This window comes from Australozyma saopauloensis, chromosome 1 (genome assembly GCF_035610405.1).
Source record: "Australozyma saopauloensis chromosome 1, complete sequence".
Taxonomy (NCBI): Eukaryota; Fungi; Ascomycota; class Pichiomycetes; order Serinales; family Metschnikowiaceae; genus Australozyma; species Australozyma saopauloensis.
The window spans coordinates 1,421,796-1,439,522 of NC_086131.1; the positions used below are offsets into that span (position 1 = coordinate 1,421,796).

Below are 17,727 nucleotides of genomic sequence, written 5' to 3' on the forward strand. Positions count from 1 at the left end.
ATGATTTAGAGTTTAGTTAGGAGGGGATGGGATTGTGAGGACTTTGGTGCTGGTTGGTTATTGGTTTTGATGAGTGAAGATGGTCATTAAAGAGATGAATTGGGGACTGGAAATGGGCGGAAAAAAAAAAGAAAAAAAAAAAAGAGAGAAATCATGGCCCCGGTTTTCTGGATTTATGTCGCCAGTGAAGTTTCCGCTTTTTTCACCTCTCGCGATATTGAGTGTACTTTGTCTATGTGATCTCCTATACATCGGGACTTCTTTAAATTCTCCGAATACACGCCAAAAAAAGTTTGAAAAAAAACAAAACTTAATAAAACTCGATGTTGATACTAGCAGAATGAACTTCGACTTCCTCAGCCTTTTTCAAAGAAACACCATTTACAGCATACCATGGCTCTTCACCAAAATCTCTTGTCACAACATCTAAGTCCTATTTCATCGCCACAGAGAAAAATCTGTCTTAAATTTACACACTTCCTACATCATAGGGTTAATACTTTTAACCATTTTGGCGGCTAGTCTTCATTATCCCCTTTCTTCACATCTACCACAGTAGTTCATTAAGTAAAAAGATACCAAAAATCTTGGACCAAATTTACAAATACCCAATGAAATGAGCCAAGAAAGCCTTAATTTCGCGTATCATGTCTAAATTCCCCAGCATTTTACGTCACCTCTTGCTCAACCATCCCCAACGGTTTTCCTGCTTCCCGGCCCGTAGCGGCGCCGCACTATAAGCAGGCTATCTGTTATCAATCGGTGAATGCCGAATCAAAGGTCTCGGGCTTTGCACTCAGAAACAGTTATAAGGCACCGGGATTCCTAGCAAAATAAGATCTCGTGACTAGATTTGCACATTTATTTGTATATCTTATCTTTTTGTGTCGTTCGTTCTTGACCACACTATATTTGCTTGACTTGTTACTTGACTCAGAGTCACATAATTTTCACTTTATCTACAAGCACTGATAAACAGCTACCACCACCCAGATAGCAAAACACATTTCTCTTAATCATGACTAAAATCTTGAATCTCGACCAATTTACCCTGGACATCGTCCTTAAGTACACCGATGTTGTAGGTGAGAAACTTGGCGGTGCTGTTCTCTCATGCTCAGACGAATGGTTCGCTGCTGCAGAAAACCTCATCAAACCAAAGCCTCCAATTAGAGATGCCACCAGATTCACCCATGCTGGTGCCTGGTACGATGGCTGGGAGACCAGAAGACACAACACTGAAGAGGCAGACTGGGTCGTCTTCCGTGGAGGTGTGGCTTCCGCCAGAATCATCGGATGTGAGGTGGACACGGCTTTTTTCAACGGAAACCATGCTCCACACATCTCTGTTGAGGGTGTCAATGTTTCTGACGAGGCTGAATTATCCAGCGCTCTGTTGAAGTGGACCACAGTGATCGCCAAGACTGAGTGTGGACCTCTGCAAAGACACTTTTTCGTGCGTGACGAGGGTCTCACCGACGAGAGCTACACCCATTTCCGTTTGAAGATGTACCCAGATGGAGGTATTGCCCGTTTCCGCTTGTACGGTACTGTGGTGCCTGTGCTCCCGAAGGATGTCTCTACTGTGCTCGACATGGCTTCTGTGAAGAACGGTGGTGTGGCTGTCCGTGTCTCTGACCAGCATTTCGGTAGTGCCGACAACTTGCTTTTGCCCGGCCGTGGCCACGATATGTCTGACGGTTGGGAGACCAAGAGATCCAGAACCCCCGGCCATGTTGACTGGGTTGTTGTCAAGTTGGGTGCTGCCACTAGCATTCAGCGCATTGTTATCGACACTGCTCATTTCAGAGGTAACTTCCCACAAAAGGTGAACATTAAGGGTTTCAACGGTGATACTGCTCCTGCTCACGACTCTAGCCTGTGGCAAGAGTTGGTTGGTGATAGCAAGACCGGTCCTGACAAGGAGCACGAATATGAGATCACCAACTCAGCTGCATTCACTCACGTTCTCGTGACCATCATTCCAGATGGAGGTGTTAAGCGTGTTCGCGTTTTTGGAACTATTGTGGTTTGATTCTGCAAGAGATTCTAATTCAATCCAAGCGGATTATGTTCAGACATCTACTAATATCTTCTATTGAGTGAACAACATATCGAGAGAAGATCATAAAGAGTACCAAATATTCTAGAAATAAATATTATGCATCAACTACTGTATTTCCAATGAGAGTACTGCTTTCAGCGCCAACGTAAACCTTGTCAACGGAAGTCTATTGATAATTGAGCAAAAAATAAAAGAAAACCAATACTATTTCCAAATATTTGCGATCTATTCTTGCAGTGAGAATCGCTAGTTGTTTCATTTATCATCTTAATTTCCTTAAAGCCCCACATCTCTTCCATCCTAGAATATCATTAGAGCATCTAGACACCTTGCCGAAAACCAAGAAAGTAATGAAACAGAGATGTCGTTAACTCTCAAATCTCTTAGATCGTGTATCAACATGCGCGTTCCTACGGTTGACTACATGGACATAGTCGAATCTAACCCAGAACTCCACACCGAAGAAGCACAACAAGCGCTACTAGAAACATTGAGTGATGTGATGCTGTCCAACCCATTCTATGTGAAAAAATTCCTCTCTAAATATATCCGCATATTGGAGACATCTGGAGAGGTCGATAGTGGTTTCTACGAGATATACTGTGATCCAGTCATATTGGGAGCACAGGAGGAGCTGCCAACTTTCTACGATTTATTGGAATACTCTGTGGGTGAGTCTTTACTGGTGAAAATTGTGGAGAATCCTAGGATTATTTCAGGCGCTGGAACAACTGGACTCCGAACATGGGAGGCCGCATTGTATCTACTGAACTACCTCAACAATGGAACCTCGAATATTGATTTCAATGGTAAAAGAGTCTTGGAGTTGGGCGCTGGGACTGGCTTGGTTTCTCTAGCTCTTCTCAAAAACCGGGACGTCCTTGACTTCAGAAGTTTGGTGGCTACCGACGGCAATGCGGCACTAATGGAAAGTTTCGGAAAAGCTCTCGAATTGAACGATCTAGACTCGGTGGGCGTTTATTCGGAGCAATTGGTTTGGGGCTCCAGCACAGACTTAGAGCCTGATGCGGCGCAGTTCTTGCCAGAAGCCGATATTGTTCTAGGAGCTGATGTGACTTACGATTATATGGTCGTTCCATTACTATGTGAGACTATTCGGGATTTCTTAGAACGAGGCACCCAGTTGGTGTTGATTGCGGCAACGGTCAGAAATCTCGAAACCATCCGGGTTTGGGAAGAACAACTTAAAGAAATGTTTACTTGGAGGATCCGTGAGACTTTGCAGGATCCACACAATAGTGCGATGCCAATTTGGTTTCGAAAGGGGACTCCCGAGATTCGGATTTATGAGATAACTGGGTTAATCTAGTTGTCTACACCAAGGACTCGACAAAATATCAGTAAACTCGGTCATTTCGATGGAATTATAGAACCAAGGATATCAATTCCTTGGGGATCATTTTCTGGGATCAAACTCGTAATTTTTTACTGCCAGTGGCATCTCTGTTGTGACGTTTCTACAAACACTCAAAGAAGTGTATTGGGAAATGACACTTTGAGAACTCACCAAATCATTTGCAGAGGCCACTTTCAAGAAATCTGTGTCCCCCATGAATTTTTACAACTTCTTTCTCTGTACAAGTATCCTTAATAGAGCCAACATCCCTCATAAACGCTTGCATGAAACTGAATCCAAATAAAACTGATTCATGTCGTAGAATTCAACAGAGATTAAATTATCAAAATTACATATTTTCAACCCAACCTACTGTTCAAATCCACCTATTACTACTACTCATAGCTAGTATACCTGCACAGAACATGTCCATCCGTTCATTGGCCAACTCATGTGCGACCGACCCTCCATCGACAGTCACCACCACTTCTTCTTCAGTAATGTCCGGAGTTCGTTTTTTCCCTACCCCTGTTGTGAAGCCTTTGTGGCCTTTCTTTGCTGGCTGTATGTATATTGATTATGTGTGTGTTGGTTGAGCTTTTCTTGGAATTTTCGCTCTAAGCCCAGTGTGTCTATTCACGCGGTTAAGTGATAGCAATGCTCATTTGTGCATTGGTAGTATTGTCTGATTGGAGAGTTATTTCTTTTCGACGTTTTCCGTGCTTTTTTTGACCATTTTTCGGGGAGAATGGCTTGGTTTATGTGTGTGTTTTCAACCATTGAATTCTGCTGTTAAAGGAGCCGGAAAAGATAAACTCCAGTGTTATATGCATCTTATACCATGATGGGTTGATGTAAACTCTTCTGTGCTAATTCCGCCATCTTCCTGGTGTTCCTGTGGTGTAAAGTGTTAGAATACACAGGTGAAGTTAAGGGAGACTCGTTTAACGAAAGCTTTCGGTATATGCTACTCTATTGCACCATTAGAGGTGGGGCGCAGCATATGTATTAGATTCAGCGCGTTTCTCTGGCCTGAAAAACACTAATATTGGCGTCTTTTAGACCCGCATAAAGACACTTGGAGATTCCATATTCCATGGCATTACTGTTTATCATATCTGCTCTCGATATTCCCAGGACCTTTCCAGACAAATTCAATCCTTCACATCCTTTCTCTACAGATTTATACTAACCTCAGTCGTGATCTTGACCCCTATTGTCGCCAAGATCCAATACGCCATGACTGACTCTGACGAGTTCATCAACGACCCAAGACACCCAAGATTCAAGGAGGGTGGTAAGTTCATCGACTTGCTGAAGTAAGTCGTCAAAGATTATGATCCCATAGCGAAATAAAAACGACTTTCCGACACCGGCCGCAGGCCATTAGATAGTCAGTGCAATAAATGATATTCTCATGTGAAATAATACCCTCACTACAATAAACTTTGTATTTTAGAGGTACTAGCAATTGTAATAGTGTAGTATTAGAAGTCGTTTGAGATTGAATTCATTCAATCGTGCATAAAGAAACTGACAAGAATTGGAGAATTTCACTGGTATATTCTTAATCGCAACTTTCTTGTCATTGCCAAATTTGATTCTCAGCAGTGACAGGATTCTAATTCATTTGAGCCACAGTAATTTACCACAGTTCTGCACTAATACTAATCACCATACCAATTCTCCACACCAAAGCGATCCCAAAAACGTAAAAATAAAAAGTAAAAACAATCAAACACATTCTACAGTAGAAGCAAATATTATAATCTATATTGAATACCGTATAAAAATCCTTCCTTCCCTAAATGTGAAGCAACTACCAGAGCCAACTCCATCAAACCCAATCACTCAGTGTGGGTTCACTGAAACAAGCCATTTTCTGTAGTTGGCCTCAATGATGGTGTTGCTCTTCAGCGAGCGGTCCTCGACATACACAGGGGTGTCGTAGGTGTAGAATGCGCTTTGGGGAAGGGCAAAAGTGTAGCTCAGCTCGGAGCATGGAGCATCTAGCGAGTGGTTAGCCAAACAATGTGGGCATTCGTACATCAAAGCCAACGAAGGGCTCTCAGGAACAGTTTCTGGCGACAGGTAGTCGGCGGAGTCTTCGTAGTGGGGGTTCCACTCGGAGTCGATGTTGTCCAAGTCGGTGTTGTCAACGAAGTGACGAGGCTCGGAGAAAGAATACATTTCTCTAGGTTGTGATGTGTGGAGGCTGGAGCGACAAGTAATGAAGACCAGCAGAGAAATCGAGGTGCGACTGAATGAGGCAAGTACACAGAAAGCCACAGTCGAGACAGTCAAAAGAAAGTTGCAGTTCCAAAAGAAAAGAAACTGAAGAAATAGTCTAGAAGAAGAAAAAACTTCTGTCCGATGAGATGTAACTATTAGGGTTGACGTGCTAACAGTAGTGGTTATATATGTGTATATATAACAATAGGGCTGCAATAAAATGTACCACGGTGACTAATAAGTAGGGCTAATTTAACGTGGTGGGAGCGGCGGTGACACAATAACTCAGGAGCGAGAACAGATGCACACAATTAATTAATCAATAATCAAAGACGGCGCAATAAAAGAAATGGTCGGCGAAGGACGTTCTTGCGATAAATAGAAAGGCTGATGTGATGATACAAGAAATGGAGGGGTGAGCGAACCCACACCTTATATATTTCACCCAAAAGATGGGGCTCTGGGTATGAGCCATAAAGGTGCGTAATTGTGTCTGGGCCACAGTAGATGCACACTTAGTGCGGGCGCGGACGACGCATGGAGTGTATGGAACGGGGGCCACCACATATATCCCACATCGGAGTAGTGTGGTGGTGGTGGTGGGAGGGTGCGACTAAAGGGCTCCAAATGTAAACTTTGGGCCAAGGGGTGTGTAATTTCAGGGAGGAGGGGGGATGAAAACTTTTTTTGTTGATTGTTTTCGCGCAATAAGTGGAGAGGCTGGCGTGAGAAATTAGGCAGCAGCGTGGCCGGTGGGATTTACTGATTTTCTTTGGCATTCTACTGTACCACCACTGCGGTACCACGCACCCTGCACACGTTCTTCTGTGCGAAGTCGGCCACGTCAAATGAGACCACTAGAGGGTTGAGATTCTGGACTGATTTGGACATTAGCATCGTTCGATCCGGGGCTTTGGGGGATTTTGTATTTTGTATTTGTGGAAAACGTGGTGTATTTGTCGCTTTCTCGCTAAGTGTCTGTAAATGGGCTTCGGTTTTTGGTGAAATTCTCTTATCTTTGCAGTGGCCGCCAGATGCTGACTCAGTCTCTGTGTGCTCTTAGGTGACGTACATGCATTGTTTAGGGCTGCGTTTCGCGTTGCCACTCCAGGAATAAATTACTCTCCGAAATTAGCAGCTGCGACCAAATCAATTGTTTGTGCTCATTGTTGAGACCAGTGTCTAGTGCGTGGGTGCTATTGGGTTATGTGAATGTAGCTTTGGGCGATATCCCCTATACCAATTCTAGACACTGTGAAGAAACTCCAGCCATCACCGTAGTGTTCCAGACATGGAATATGTAGGAAAGTGGGATAGGAGACGTTGGAATTACGGGCTACGTTTTTATTGTCTAATTCTATTCTGTTTCTATTCCTATTTCAATCTGCTTCAGTTCTACTTCTTGCTGTCCTGCCTTTCTGTTCGTTCTTGCTTCCCTGCTCTAGCTCTTGCTTGACTGCTCTCAAAGTGTGCAGTAAGAGGTCTTGGCTGTCCATTGTTCGGTCCGAAAATCCGAGCAAATATGGCTTAACGCACACTAACAGTCATTTTGATTTACTTATGCCGTCATTTAATTCCCTGCACTGCATTAATGTCAAGCGTGGGTATGTACCAGCAGAAGACTCAACATTCTCCGAAAAAAATTGCAGCCAATTAATACCTACATACACACTGTGTTTCATGTCACATTTTAGTGAGACAGAGCGAACATGGCACATTTCTGGAGTTTAATGAATCTTCTCCACCAAAAATAACATGAGTAAAAAATCTCCCAACTAACTTTTCTCAATTCTCTTCTGATTTCTGCACCGCTCTCGCATTCTCTGATATTCCACTGTCTCTGATAACCGTTTTTTTTCGCGCTACCGCACGTGCATCCCCACCATCTCCGTGTCGCAGAATGCCTGTCACTGACTCAGTCTGACTTGACTCAAATGCTCATGAGTCGCTTGAGTCTTATGAGCTACCCAACCAAGTATTCGATTGATTTTAGGAGTCATTATCTTCACTGACGCGAAATTGTGTGTTTCCGATGTTTCCGGTATATCCGCTGTAGTGTCAGCCAGGGGCTCGCGATTTTCCGTGGTTTTTTTTTTTTGAGCATTACCCCATATGAAATTGCCTTGTTTGTACAGAGGGGAGAGTTGAGGGGAGAAATGTATTTGGTGAGTATTCCGGATCACCGCTAGGTACGAGAATGCGTATCTCGGGGAAATGGTCTTTGTGACTATATTTGTAAATTTCGTACCTTTTTTCTCGTCGCGTCTTTCTTTTTTTTTTTTTTCCTTTTGCTGTTATGTTGTATTTTTATTTCAATCGTGCTATAGGTGCTTAGGTGCTTTTTCTCGTAGCTGGTCTAACGCTTCTTGCGGCTACTGCTTTGAGTGACTATTCCACGATTTCGGGAATCGAGCTTTTTCGCAAATGCCTCAAAACAGCTTCGTATCGCTTTCTCCAATAAATTTGTAGTGAGCCATTTTTATGATCTGTTGCAAGTTCGTATTGTCAGAGGCTATGCTCGTGAGGCTCAACTTGGGTCACACTGCGGTATTTCATGAATATTCAAGATAAGAGAGCATACAAGTGACGTATTTGGTATGGGTATGATTATGGAGTGAGGTATTTTGGTATGCTTGGAATGAGGCTTCTTGTGTGAAACGGTACATTTGGAGGTGTTGGAAAACAGTTATCTGTGGTTTCCAGCGTTATTTAAAAAGTATTATTTCGGTTTCATGGTGAAGCTGAATTTATCGTATTATGTTCCCTCCGAGTGTTGCAGGAGGTGCTTCCAAATTGTGAAATCTCATGATTCTATCTGATCAAGTGTCGCTAGACCTCCGTGAAAAAGGGGCGTACGGAAGTCGAATGACAAATGTCTCGTAGCAAGATGACTTGCTTTGTTTCTTTCTTACCTTTTCTAATTCAGTCCTGTAACTACTTCGGTAGAACGGTTCTAGATCAGATGCAATGTACCTGTTGTGCGAGACTAGCATGAATCCTACCTATCTTTAGATAATTATTTTTGCACAACCGCCGAAGTGCGTCATTCCCGAATCTCAGCCATAAAGCTCATAATACCTACAAGGTTCGTCAATACAGTGATCCATCTACTAAACATCCAATAACCTCTTGAGAATATGAAGCAATCAATTAATTTGCACCGAGTCATCTTTGGTCTAGCAAAAGACTTTTTTAGTTAGAGATCAATAATTTTGCTCGTACACATTATTCGATTTATGTGTGTATTGACATGAGTATATACACCTCTCCTGAATCCACTACTTAGTACTCTCAATCGGGGTCTCTTCCACAAATCTTAAAGCATATCGGGAATTTGATAAAGACGAATTCTAGAACATAATTCTTGTCCCCAATCGTTCTCACTCCGCATACTTAAACGTTTTTCGCAACATTCCATTCGGTATTGTTTTAGATCAAAGCTAATTTCAAACCGATCAAACAAACGTCACATTGCCCATTCGGCTCATTGTTCATCTTACTTTCTCTGCCATTGTATCTGTTGCTATATAAGCGGAACCACATTTTTGTTTTGCCCTCTCCCTTGCATAATGACCATCTACTCATTCTACATCTTTGATAGACATTGTAGCTGTATCTATTCACGAGAATATACACACACAACGCCCGGGAACGGAAGAACAAATGTTAATAACGAGAGTGATGTGGCCAAGTTGCTCTTCGGCACTCTCTACTCGCTTAAAACGCTATCTCTGAAGTTGGACGACTCGCAGTCGCTGAATAGTCTTCGATCTTTCAGTACTGGTGCATACCGGGTGCATTTTTTCGAATCGCTATCAAATTTCAAGTTTGTGTTGATCACGGACTTGGCGGTGGAAACACTTCAGACACAGCTCCAACAGCTATATGGAGTTGTCTTCGTGAACAACGTAATAATGAACGCGCTCTCCCCAGTGGAGTTTGGTTCCGCAAAGATTACAAATGACAGCTTTGTGCGACTGGCAGACAATTTTTTGCGTCTGTTGCCTGTGTTCGAGTAGGCCTTCTGTACCTAGACTTGTCGAAGTGGGCTACGTACTTCGGGATGTACAACTGAACTTAATTACGCAAAAAGAACCCCTAGTATTGACATCGGCTTGAGTCGATTTTCATGTTAGACAGATCAAAAAAAAGTGGTCGTTTCTCTTTATGGTTGACCATGGCGCGTCCATTTTTTCACCCTTTGTACGTTGATCAACACCCGGCAACTGCTAAATCGCAAACAAACACAAGTCATTACTCGCGTGTCTCCATCTCAAATTTTGCCACGTCTTTTCCATATCAGTGGATGTTCCATACTTGGTTACTGTCGCTTTGATCTCGTTGTCCTGCATCCAGCGCCCGCTTTCCGTTGATGAAATACCCCCAAATAACCATATCCATAGAAATATACGTACATATCCGCCCCAACAGGCCATCATCCCCCTCCATCGACACTCACACTCACTTTGAGTAATTCTGGTTATCCTGGGGACTTTTTTTTACCAAAAATATTACGGTTTCGTGGAGATTTTACCAGTATACGAACCTACATAACAATTGATAATATATCACACGGAATCAATCAAAAGAAGTAAATTGATAAAGGCCATACTCCCAGCGGCTCTTGTATCTGGTTACTGATTACTTGTCTTTTTTTCTCCGGACAAATTTGGAATTGACTCTTCTTGTTTGCGGTCGGAATAGACACTCAAAACTCCGAATTTTCGGTAGTCCTCGTCGCTTTTTTAGACAAATCAATTGACTTCAGAAAATTCTTGAGAAATGTCAGCTGCTGACCCAGCTCCTGTGGTACCATCGCCGCAGAATCACAGGGCAAGTAAGAAACTACAGCTTGAGCTGCTCATTCGCGAATTCCAGACGAAATTAGGACCAAAATGGGATGTTTATCACGAAGCGCTCACGTTTTTTTTGATAGGAAAGCTTTCGCGTGCGGAGTTGGTTGATACTGTGTCTCCTCTCTTGAAGAATGGATTACTCAAATTGCACAACAAGCTTCTAATACTCAACTTCGCCAATTCCCTTCAGGATAGTCCGGCCGAATTTTGTAGTGATTTGGCTTCCTTTTGGAGTAAGAAAAACGCAAAAACGAAGAACGTCAAATCCACACAGTACGAGAAATTCAAACAGAATATCATGGGGTTACCCCTAAAAGAAAGAAGAAGAATCCGCCTGATTACTAGAGACAGCGGGAAGAGAAACAAAATCAACGCATATTTGACTTTAACCCGTCAGGCATTACTTCCCAAGATTCCATTCATTCTGGATCGTGAAGAACAACAACTCCAGGTCAATAATTTGGTGCAGTGGCAGCAAGATGTCGTCACTGGAATCAATACTCCACTTTCTCTGTCATCTTATGAGCTTCCCGACCTAGAGGGTTTGTCGAGACGAGTTCTTATGACGATGAGAGAAAATGGTCTCACTGGTGGTCTCAATTCTCGAGTTTTGGATGTGATTTCTTTGGGATTGGAAATTCACCTCAAGAATATTTTGGAATCTGCCATTGACACCGTTCGGTATCGTAAAAACAAGTATGGCGCCAACAACACCCTTCTCTCCATTCAAAATGGCGACCTCTTGTCTGATAATCTCAAGTCATTGAACGGCCTCTCTATGCTGCCGAGGAAACGGAAGCATGATGAAACAGTCAGCACCAATCCCAACATAATTATGTCTTCTGAAGATTTGTTCAACACGTTCGAGATGTTTCCACACCTTATCGAGCCATGTGGTCCAAAGTATAAATTGGCAAGTTCGTTGCTTCAAAATGATGACATGATAGATTACAACTCGCCGGATTATACTCTCCCTCCAAAACCAGCCTCTCTTTATGTTCCAGATACTCTCAAGAGCTCATTTGCTTCCAGTACGAATGGTACAATAAAGGCTGGAGAGGAGCCAGCAGCAAAGGTTCCCAAATTGGAAGAGGATCTAAAAAAAGAGCCAGATTCTTCTGTTGCAAAAACCGCTCAAAATGCTGCGAAGCCCTCCGCAAACTCTTCGGAGAACAACTTTGGCACCACCGATGAACTCAAATGGGTATTGCATGATTTGATTACTTCGCTGTGAATGGTAAACAATGTATTAGATAACGATAATTAATGCTTCTATTTATATTCGTCTCTCGCTATTGTGACGGTATTCTAGCAAGTAGAAAAGCGAACCTTACAATCTCGAAAATAATCTATGAATTGAAATGTTGAATAGCCTGCGCAAGGTTTTTTGCATCAAGACTATCGATGTCGTCGAGCTCACAAATGCTAAGGCATTTTTGATATTTCAATATATGTTTGAGGAGGACTTGAAGCTCGATATTACCACTCGTCCCGGTTAACATGACGGACTGCTCTGCCAAAGAAGCTTTCGAAATATCCACCAAACATAAAGAGGATCTAAAACACTCTGGCTCACCTGCTTTCTGTGTTCCGATGATTGTGAATAGATGAAGGCTAGGGTGTTCGTCGAGAGTAATATTCTGGAAGGCTGTGTCGATATCATGAGGCCCCGAGACTGACATTTTTTGACTGACAAGATTCATGTGATCTCCTTTCAAGTTCAATACTATCTCAGAAGATCGATTAAAGAGGTCTACCAATCGTTTGTTAGTGATGCGAACACTTTGGATGAAGAATTCGTATGTGTACCCACTAAAACGCTTCGATTGGGAACCTTCGAGCAAATGGGTCAAGGCATCTTTTATGAATTCGAGACAGCTTGTTTGAGTTGAGCCGGAGAATATCATTGCGGTCATTGACTTTCGCAAGGATTCTTGAGTGTGCAATTGCCACTCCATGCTAGCTTTCTCGGATAATTGTGCTGTTTCTATGATCTTATCAAACTCTTGAAAAGTTTGCGATTCCGGTGACATTTTTGGTATGATCAAGAATGACTTACGACTCTTTCCATATTGAAATAGTGCGTATTCAAGCGCCCGCCTGGTTTTCGTGTAGTTCTTTAATTTCTTTTGTTCGCGATCGTGATCAGCTTTGGCCTTTTGCACTTCTTGCGACCAGTCAGATTCACTCTGGTTATAGTTCCGAAGCTCGCCATTGAGATCGTGGAGCTGTGCCTGCCAGTCTCCTCTCACGGCCGAATAATTATGGATAAGCTCTTCTTTTGCAATAATCTGCGTTTGGAGATCACTCTCCAAATGTCTCTGACTATTAATAGACTCTTGGAGTTTGACTAGTTCGTCATCTAGACTTTTGAGTAAGTTTTCTTGTTCGGTCAACTTCGAGAACTCGGTATCCATTGATTCTTTCAATTTCATCTCAAGTGTCTTTGATGATGTCTCATGTGTAGCCTCTGCTTTCTCAAGCAGTTTCCGGTTCAATTCTAGTTGGTCGTCAAGCTCGTTCTGTAGGGTTTGCTTTTTTCGCTTGAGCTCTTCAATCTGCAACAAGTCCTCTGTATCGTCAAAGACAGAGACATTTAGCAATTCATTTTCCAAATCAAATTTAGCATTATTGTAAGAATCATCTGCTTTTGTTCTGTACTCTCTGAGTGCCACATCAATCTTTTTCTGCTTAAGCTCAACCTTCGACGTCGCTTGGCTCAGCAAATACTCGAATTTCGCTTCGTGATCTCGCAAAACATTGTTGAGTTCAGTCATTTCTGTTTTTAGAGCACGATGTAGCATATTTTGGTGCGAATACTCGTCATCGACCAAAGCCAAGTCCTCAGAAGCCTGTCGTATTTCACTGTCCAAGTCCTCAAGTTCCTGTGTGAGCTTTTCTATAAGCTGTCTACTTGATTCGTTCATATTCGTCGATGAGTAATTGTAATGGGTTGTGTTCACTTTGCACTTTCTATTCAAGCTCTCGCTTATATTCAAGAGCTTTTCGTATCTATCAGGCCCACGAAGAGTGGGAATGCCAGATCCTCTCTGTTTCATATCTAATTGACTTTTTGGCGCGAGTGATTCGGATTTGTCCTGATTTGAGATGTCGATTCTGACTAGATCAAACCCTAGTGTTTTTCTCCGTGTATGGCTTTCTATGGGCTGGACTGACCTGTTTGCGATATCGCTAAGTATACGCCTTCTTTTAGTCGAGTCATGTTGCAGAGGTGAAACTGTTCGGTCCATTTTCGTGAATTTGTCTCACGTTTGTTTCACGTTTGTTTTGAGTGTGGATATGATGGTTGCGGGAAAGGGAAATAGACCTCGGGAGAGAGAATTAAATTGTTGGTGAAAGTATAGCTTTCTGGAGGATTATGAGCCCTTTATCAACAATCTTATGACCCTATTGGTGTAGCTGGCTGGTCCTCTAGTTGTAGTATAGTGTTTACAGATCTGGTTGTAATATGTAGGGTCAGTATTTACATTTCAGAGGGAATCGTAGAAGGCCACTAATTGGGACGAAAACCTGATAAACAAACTGGATAAATTCAAATATTTTCACTCTAAATCTCACTTTGTACTTTCTTTTGTCTCGATCACGATCCTTCTGATGAATCAACAACACTATTGATAAGTTGAGTAGAGAGTAGCCCTCACAATCAAGGATATTCAACTAAATGATAATTGAGATTTCACAATTTCATGAGCTTTTTCACGAGCTCTTTTTATTATACTGTCTTTATTGATCAATTGGCCTTGAGCGCGCCGGAATCCATAAATTTCCGTATCTCCTTAGCTCTCTCAATCTCGAGAAACCACCGATTCGGAGAATAATTAGTCGAATTGCAGTGCAGCCAGTTCCTATGTACAAGACAATCTATGAAATACCACCATCAAACAGCTCAGCCCCTGCAACCTAGCTGAAGTCCTTGGACTGCAAGTTTCTGGTCATGGCAGGCAAGGCAACACGGAGGCCGTCAAGTTCCTTGGTCATAATCACCTGGCAGCCCAAACGCGATGTCTCAGTCAAGCCAAACGCCAAGTCCAACATGTCATTCTCATCATCATCTGGCTCTGGAATCTCGTCATAATACTCCGGGTCTACAATGACATGGCAGGTGGAGCACGCACACGAACCGCCACATGCACCTTCCATATCCAAATTGTTAGCCTGCGCAATGTCCAAAAGGTTGTCGCCAGCGGCGACCTCGAACGTCTTTAGCAGACCGTCCTTTGAAATAAATGTGACCTTCAACTCTTCACCAGGTTTTGGCTTGTGCACATGGCCATGGAGGTTTGCGGCAGTACCAGAAAACATCCTCAGAGTTGTCAAAGCCGTAGAGTTTACAGTTTGTGATTTTGGAATGGCCGATCTGGCGAACTGCTGAGTAATAGAGGTGATGCCTCTATTTCTAGAAAGAAGTCTGAACATGACGAAACACTATAAAAGACGACGGGCTATTAAATACAACGGTTGTGTTATATATGTCTTTGTGTGATTTTATACACTTTCTATAAGAAGACTGTGTCGGGCGTGTCGGATGTGAAGATAGGCTTCTAGGAACAAGATTCAAGGTATTGGAAATTAAGTAGAGAGGACTGGAGGGAGAGGTGTAGGTGTGCAGGAACAACGAGACTCATCTCTTGAACGAATTGAGGAAATGATTTAATATTTAGATTTCGGAAGAATGACTCTTTGTGGATTCGATACTTTTTCTTGATTTTTTGGTCTTTTGGTTTCAAGATCGTCGGTGGATCTGTGGTTTGCCTCTAGCTCTGATAGCGATGACTATGAGTCAAGAGGATGATTCATGTCGGCTCTGGAAACTTAGATCTTTTTAATGTGAATTATGGGAGAGTATCTGCAATTCTTCGCTACTTGGCTTTTAACGCTGTTTCAGTCATTATTCAAGATGAAACTACTAAAGATCTCGTGCCTCTACAGTGCTTCATGGCTACCGTGAGGAACCACTTCCGAAAACTGTTGACGACGAGAATGAAATGATGCACATATTCTGTGGCAATTGCGATACTTTTGCTATCTTGCGTTCTCGCCTGTTCCCCTCTTGTCATGTCGTTTGCAAAAGCTCATACAGAACCATTTGTGTCATGCTCCAGGACAAACATTGAATCATCGAGATAATGATTTCTAATCACGCATCTTAAAATTGATGCTTCAACTATCTCTCGCTGAATTAATAGCGGGGCTTATCTTGCCACTCGCACAATTCTCGCAACTTGACGCTAAAAGAGCGCACCGCACAAATCGCGAAAAGGTATAAAGGCAGCCAGCATCTCCCATCAAATTTATTTCTCATCAACAAACAAAAATCAAGAAATCTTCAATATCATCAATCATGGCCTGCTCCTGTTCTCCTTGCAAATGTAACACTTGCCAATGTGCTCAATGCTCCTGTTCTGAGTGCAAGTGTGGTCAAACTAAAACGTCAACATGCAACTGTTCCAAGTGCAACTGTTAAGTTTAATCCATAAAACTTTCAATAAATTATTGACAACATACTGATAATTGTGTAGAAGATCATAGTCATTGCAGACATTGTAATAGATATAGCTCTGATAAGATGTAAGTAGGACAAGACAAGAATGGCAAAAGACTCAAATAAATAATCACATGAACTTACTTGCGAGTACCAAGAATATTAGCAAAATAAGAACTCCAATGATCGCATAACTGATGAACTTGTTGGCTGTAATGCGTCTAGTCATGGACTTAAGAGTCAGAATCGATTTGTCCACATACAGATCTGCAGCCAGCAACGTGTTGCGCAGATTGGTGATTTGCTCACGCTGAGCTCTGAGATCGTTCAAAATGTTGCCTCCGATGTTCTCAGTCTCCAATGCGATTCTCTGACTCTCTCGGAGGCGGTCTGTGCTGCGCTCCAACGAAGCATTGTTGCTCAACAATTGTTTCCGCTGATCATCGTGAACACCTGCCTCTTCATCCGTGTATCTCAGGCCGAATAGCTGCGCCCTGCTGTCCTCGTCAGTCAAGCCCTTCAACTTGGTCTTGATGGTGTCTACATCGCGGCGGTACTGGCGAATTTTAGTATTGAATGTGGATCTGGAACTCGCAGGCACATTCTGCACCTCAATATTCATTTGGTCTAAGATCTCGAGCGCTTCGTCTGTTGCACTTTCAATGGCTCGAATAGTCTGTGTTCTCAGTCCAGAATTGGTCGAAACGGAACTGAATTTCGACTCTGCCTCTTGGAGGGCAAGCTTGAAGTCTTGTTCGTAGGTGGAGAAAAGGTCAGCCATGTTTAGTGTGAAGTATTTGTGTTGTATGGAATGGCGGTATGTACGCTAGTAATTCTACGATAATTAAAGCTGCGGGAATTCTGATTGGACGTGAAGATTCCTGCCAAGAATTTGTAGTGGCTGTTTGGATTGTAGATCTAGTGAAGAAGCGCTTTTGGCAATTGACTTGGTTGTTAGTTGCGTATCTAGTTCGGAGGCACAGTAGGATAAGTGTGATCGGGTCTGTCACGTGATCAATGGCTGCAAAAAATCGAACATTTTAATTTTAGACTTGGACGTTTGGGTGTATCGACTGTAAAGACTTTTTAATTCCAACTATCAGAACCTATGAAGTGATTTTCAGTATTAATTTATTATTTGTTGCACCAGACGTTGCTACCATATGGGCAACAATTACCAACAAAGGACAAGAACTCTCTTACATCTATCAAAACTGCAACTTTTTCTCTTGGGAAGAAGATAATTTATTTTCGAGTATTATACATATCAAGATGTTGCTTGGCACAGATTTCCCAATAGACTTCCACAGTTATCCGGAGTAGGGGCACTTGGTATAAATACTTGGAAAGCAAAATCCACCCATGCAGAAATAGCCTGGGTGTCTATTTTTGGTGCTTGACTTCACATCAGATTCCGGATTGGCAACAGGAGCAGCAATAGAAGTTATGGCGAAGGTAGTAAGTAAAAGGAAGGGAATTCGCATACTGATAGGTAAAGTCCACTTCATAACGAGTCATACTTAGCAGTTTAAATATCAATTTATGAATGACTATTGGTCCTGTAGTGAAAAAAAATGGTGCAAATTACTTGATCTGAAATGGCCTTTTCTATCACATCATTGTTTCAATTCTTCTAGGTCATCATAGCTTATGATCGACCAAAGCTGATCTCTCCAACCTTTAAAAGGTATCGGCAGCATGGCGACCATTTTTT

General features: G+C 42.4%; 7 protein-coding genes across 7 annotated transcripts, besides 1 other annotated feature; 4 read left to right on the forward strand and 3 right to left on the reverse strand.

Moving 5' to 3' along the window:
* Positions 1-1,018: 1,018 nt before the first annotated feature.
* Positions 1,019-2,035, forward strand: PUMCH_000642 (uncharacterized protein; the record flags this gene model as incomplete). Its single annotated transcript, XM_063019720.1, has 1 exon — positions 1,019-2,035. The coding sequence occupies one exon, from the start codon at positions 1,019-1,021 to the stop codon at positions 2,033-2,035; it is 1,017 nt and encodes a 338-aa protein (XP_062875790.1).
* Positions 2,036-2,426: 391 nt separating this feature from the next.
* Positions 2,427-3,395, forward strand: PUMCH_000643 (uncharacterized protein; the record flags this gene model as incomplete). Its single annotated transcript, XM_063019721.1, has 1 exon — positions 2,427-3,395. The coding sequence occupies one exon, from the start codon at positions 2,427-2,429 to the stop codon at positions 3,393-3,395; it is 969 nt and encodes a 322-aa protein (XP_062875791.1).
* A 1,266-nt stretch (positions 3,396-4,661) lies between these two features.
* Positions 4,662-4,745: a sequence feature (Short protein (PUMCH_000644, WPK23405.1) was converted to a misc_feature.).
* A 4,478-nt stretch (positions 4,746-9,223) lies between these two features.
* Positions 9,224-9,673, forward strand: PUMCH_000645 (uncharacterized protein; the record flags this gene model as incomplete). Its single annotated transcript, XM_063019722.1, has 1 exon — positions 9,224-9,673. One exon carries the CDS (start codon positions 9,224-9,226, stop codon positions 9,671-9,673), a length of 450 nt encoding a protein of 149 aa, XP_062875792.1.
* A 763-nt stretch (positions 9,674-10,436) lies between these two features.
* Positions 10,437-11,744, forward strand: PUMCH_000646 (uncharacterized protein; the record flags this gene model as incomplete). The annotated part of the gene is made up of 1 exon (XM_063019723.1): positions 10,437-11,744. One exon carries the CDS (start codon positions 10,437-10,439, stop codon positions 11,742-11,744), a length of 1,308 nt encoding a protein of 435 aa, XP_062875793.1.
* A 115-nt stretch (positions 11,745-11,859) lies between these two features.
* Positions 11,860-13,761, reverse strand: PUMCH_000647 (uncharacterized protein; the record flags this gene model as incomplete). Its single annotated transcript, XM_063019724.1, has 1 exon — positions 11,860-13,761. The coding sequence occupies one exon, from the start codon at positions 13,759-13,761 to the stop codon at positions 11,860-11,862; it is 1,902 nt and encodes a 633-aa protein (XP_062875794.1).
* A 670-nt stretch (positions 13,762-14,431) lies between these two features.
* On the reverse strand, positions 14,432-14,947 carry PUMCH_000648 (uncharacterized protein; the record flags this gene model as incomplete). Its single annotated transcript, XM_063019725.1, has 1 exon — positions 14,432-14,947. The coding sequence occupies one exon, from the start codon at positions 14,945-14,947 to the stop codon at positions 14,432-14,434; it is 516 nt and encodes a 171-aa protein (XP_062875795.1).
* A 1,196-nt stretch (positions 14,948-16,143) lies between these two features.
* On the reverse strand, positions 16,144-16,794 carry PUMCH_000649 (uncharacterized protein; the record flags this gene model as incomplete). The annotated part of the gene is made up of 1 exon (XM_063019726.1): positions 16,144-16,794. The coding sequence occupies one exon, from the start codon at positions 16,792-16,794 to the stop codon at positions 16,144-16,146; it is 651 nt and encodes a 216-aa protein (XP_062875796.1).
* Positions 16,795-17,727: the final 933 nt, after the last annotated feature.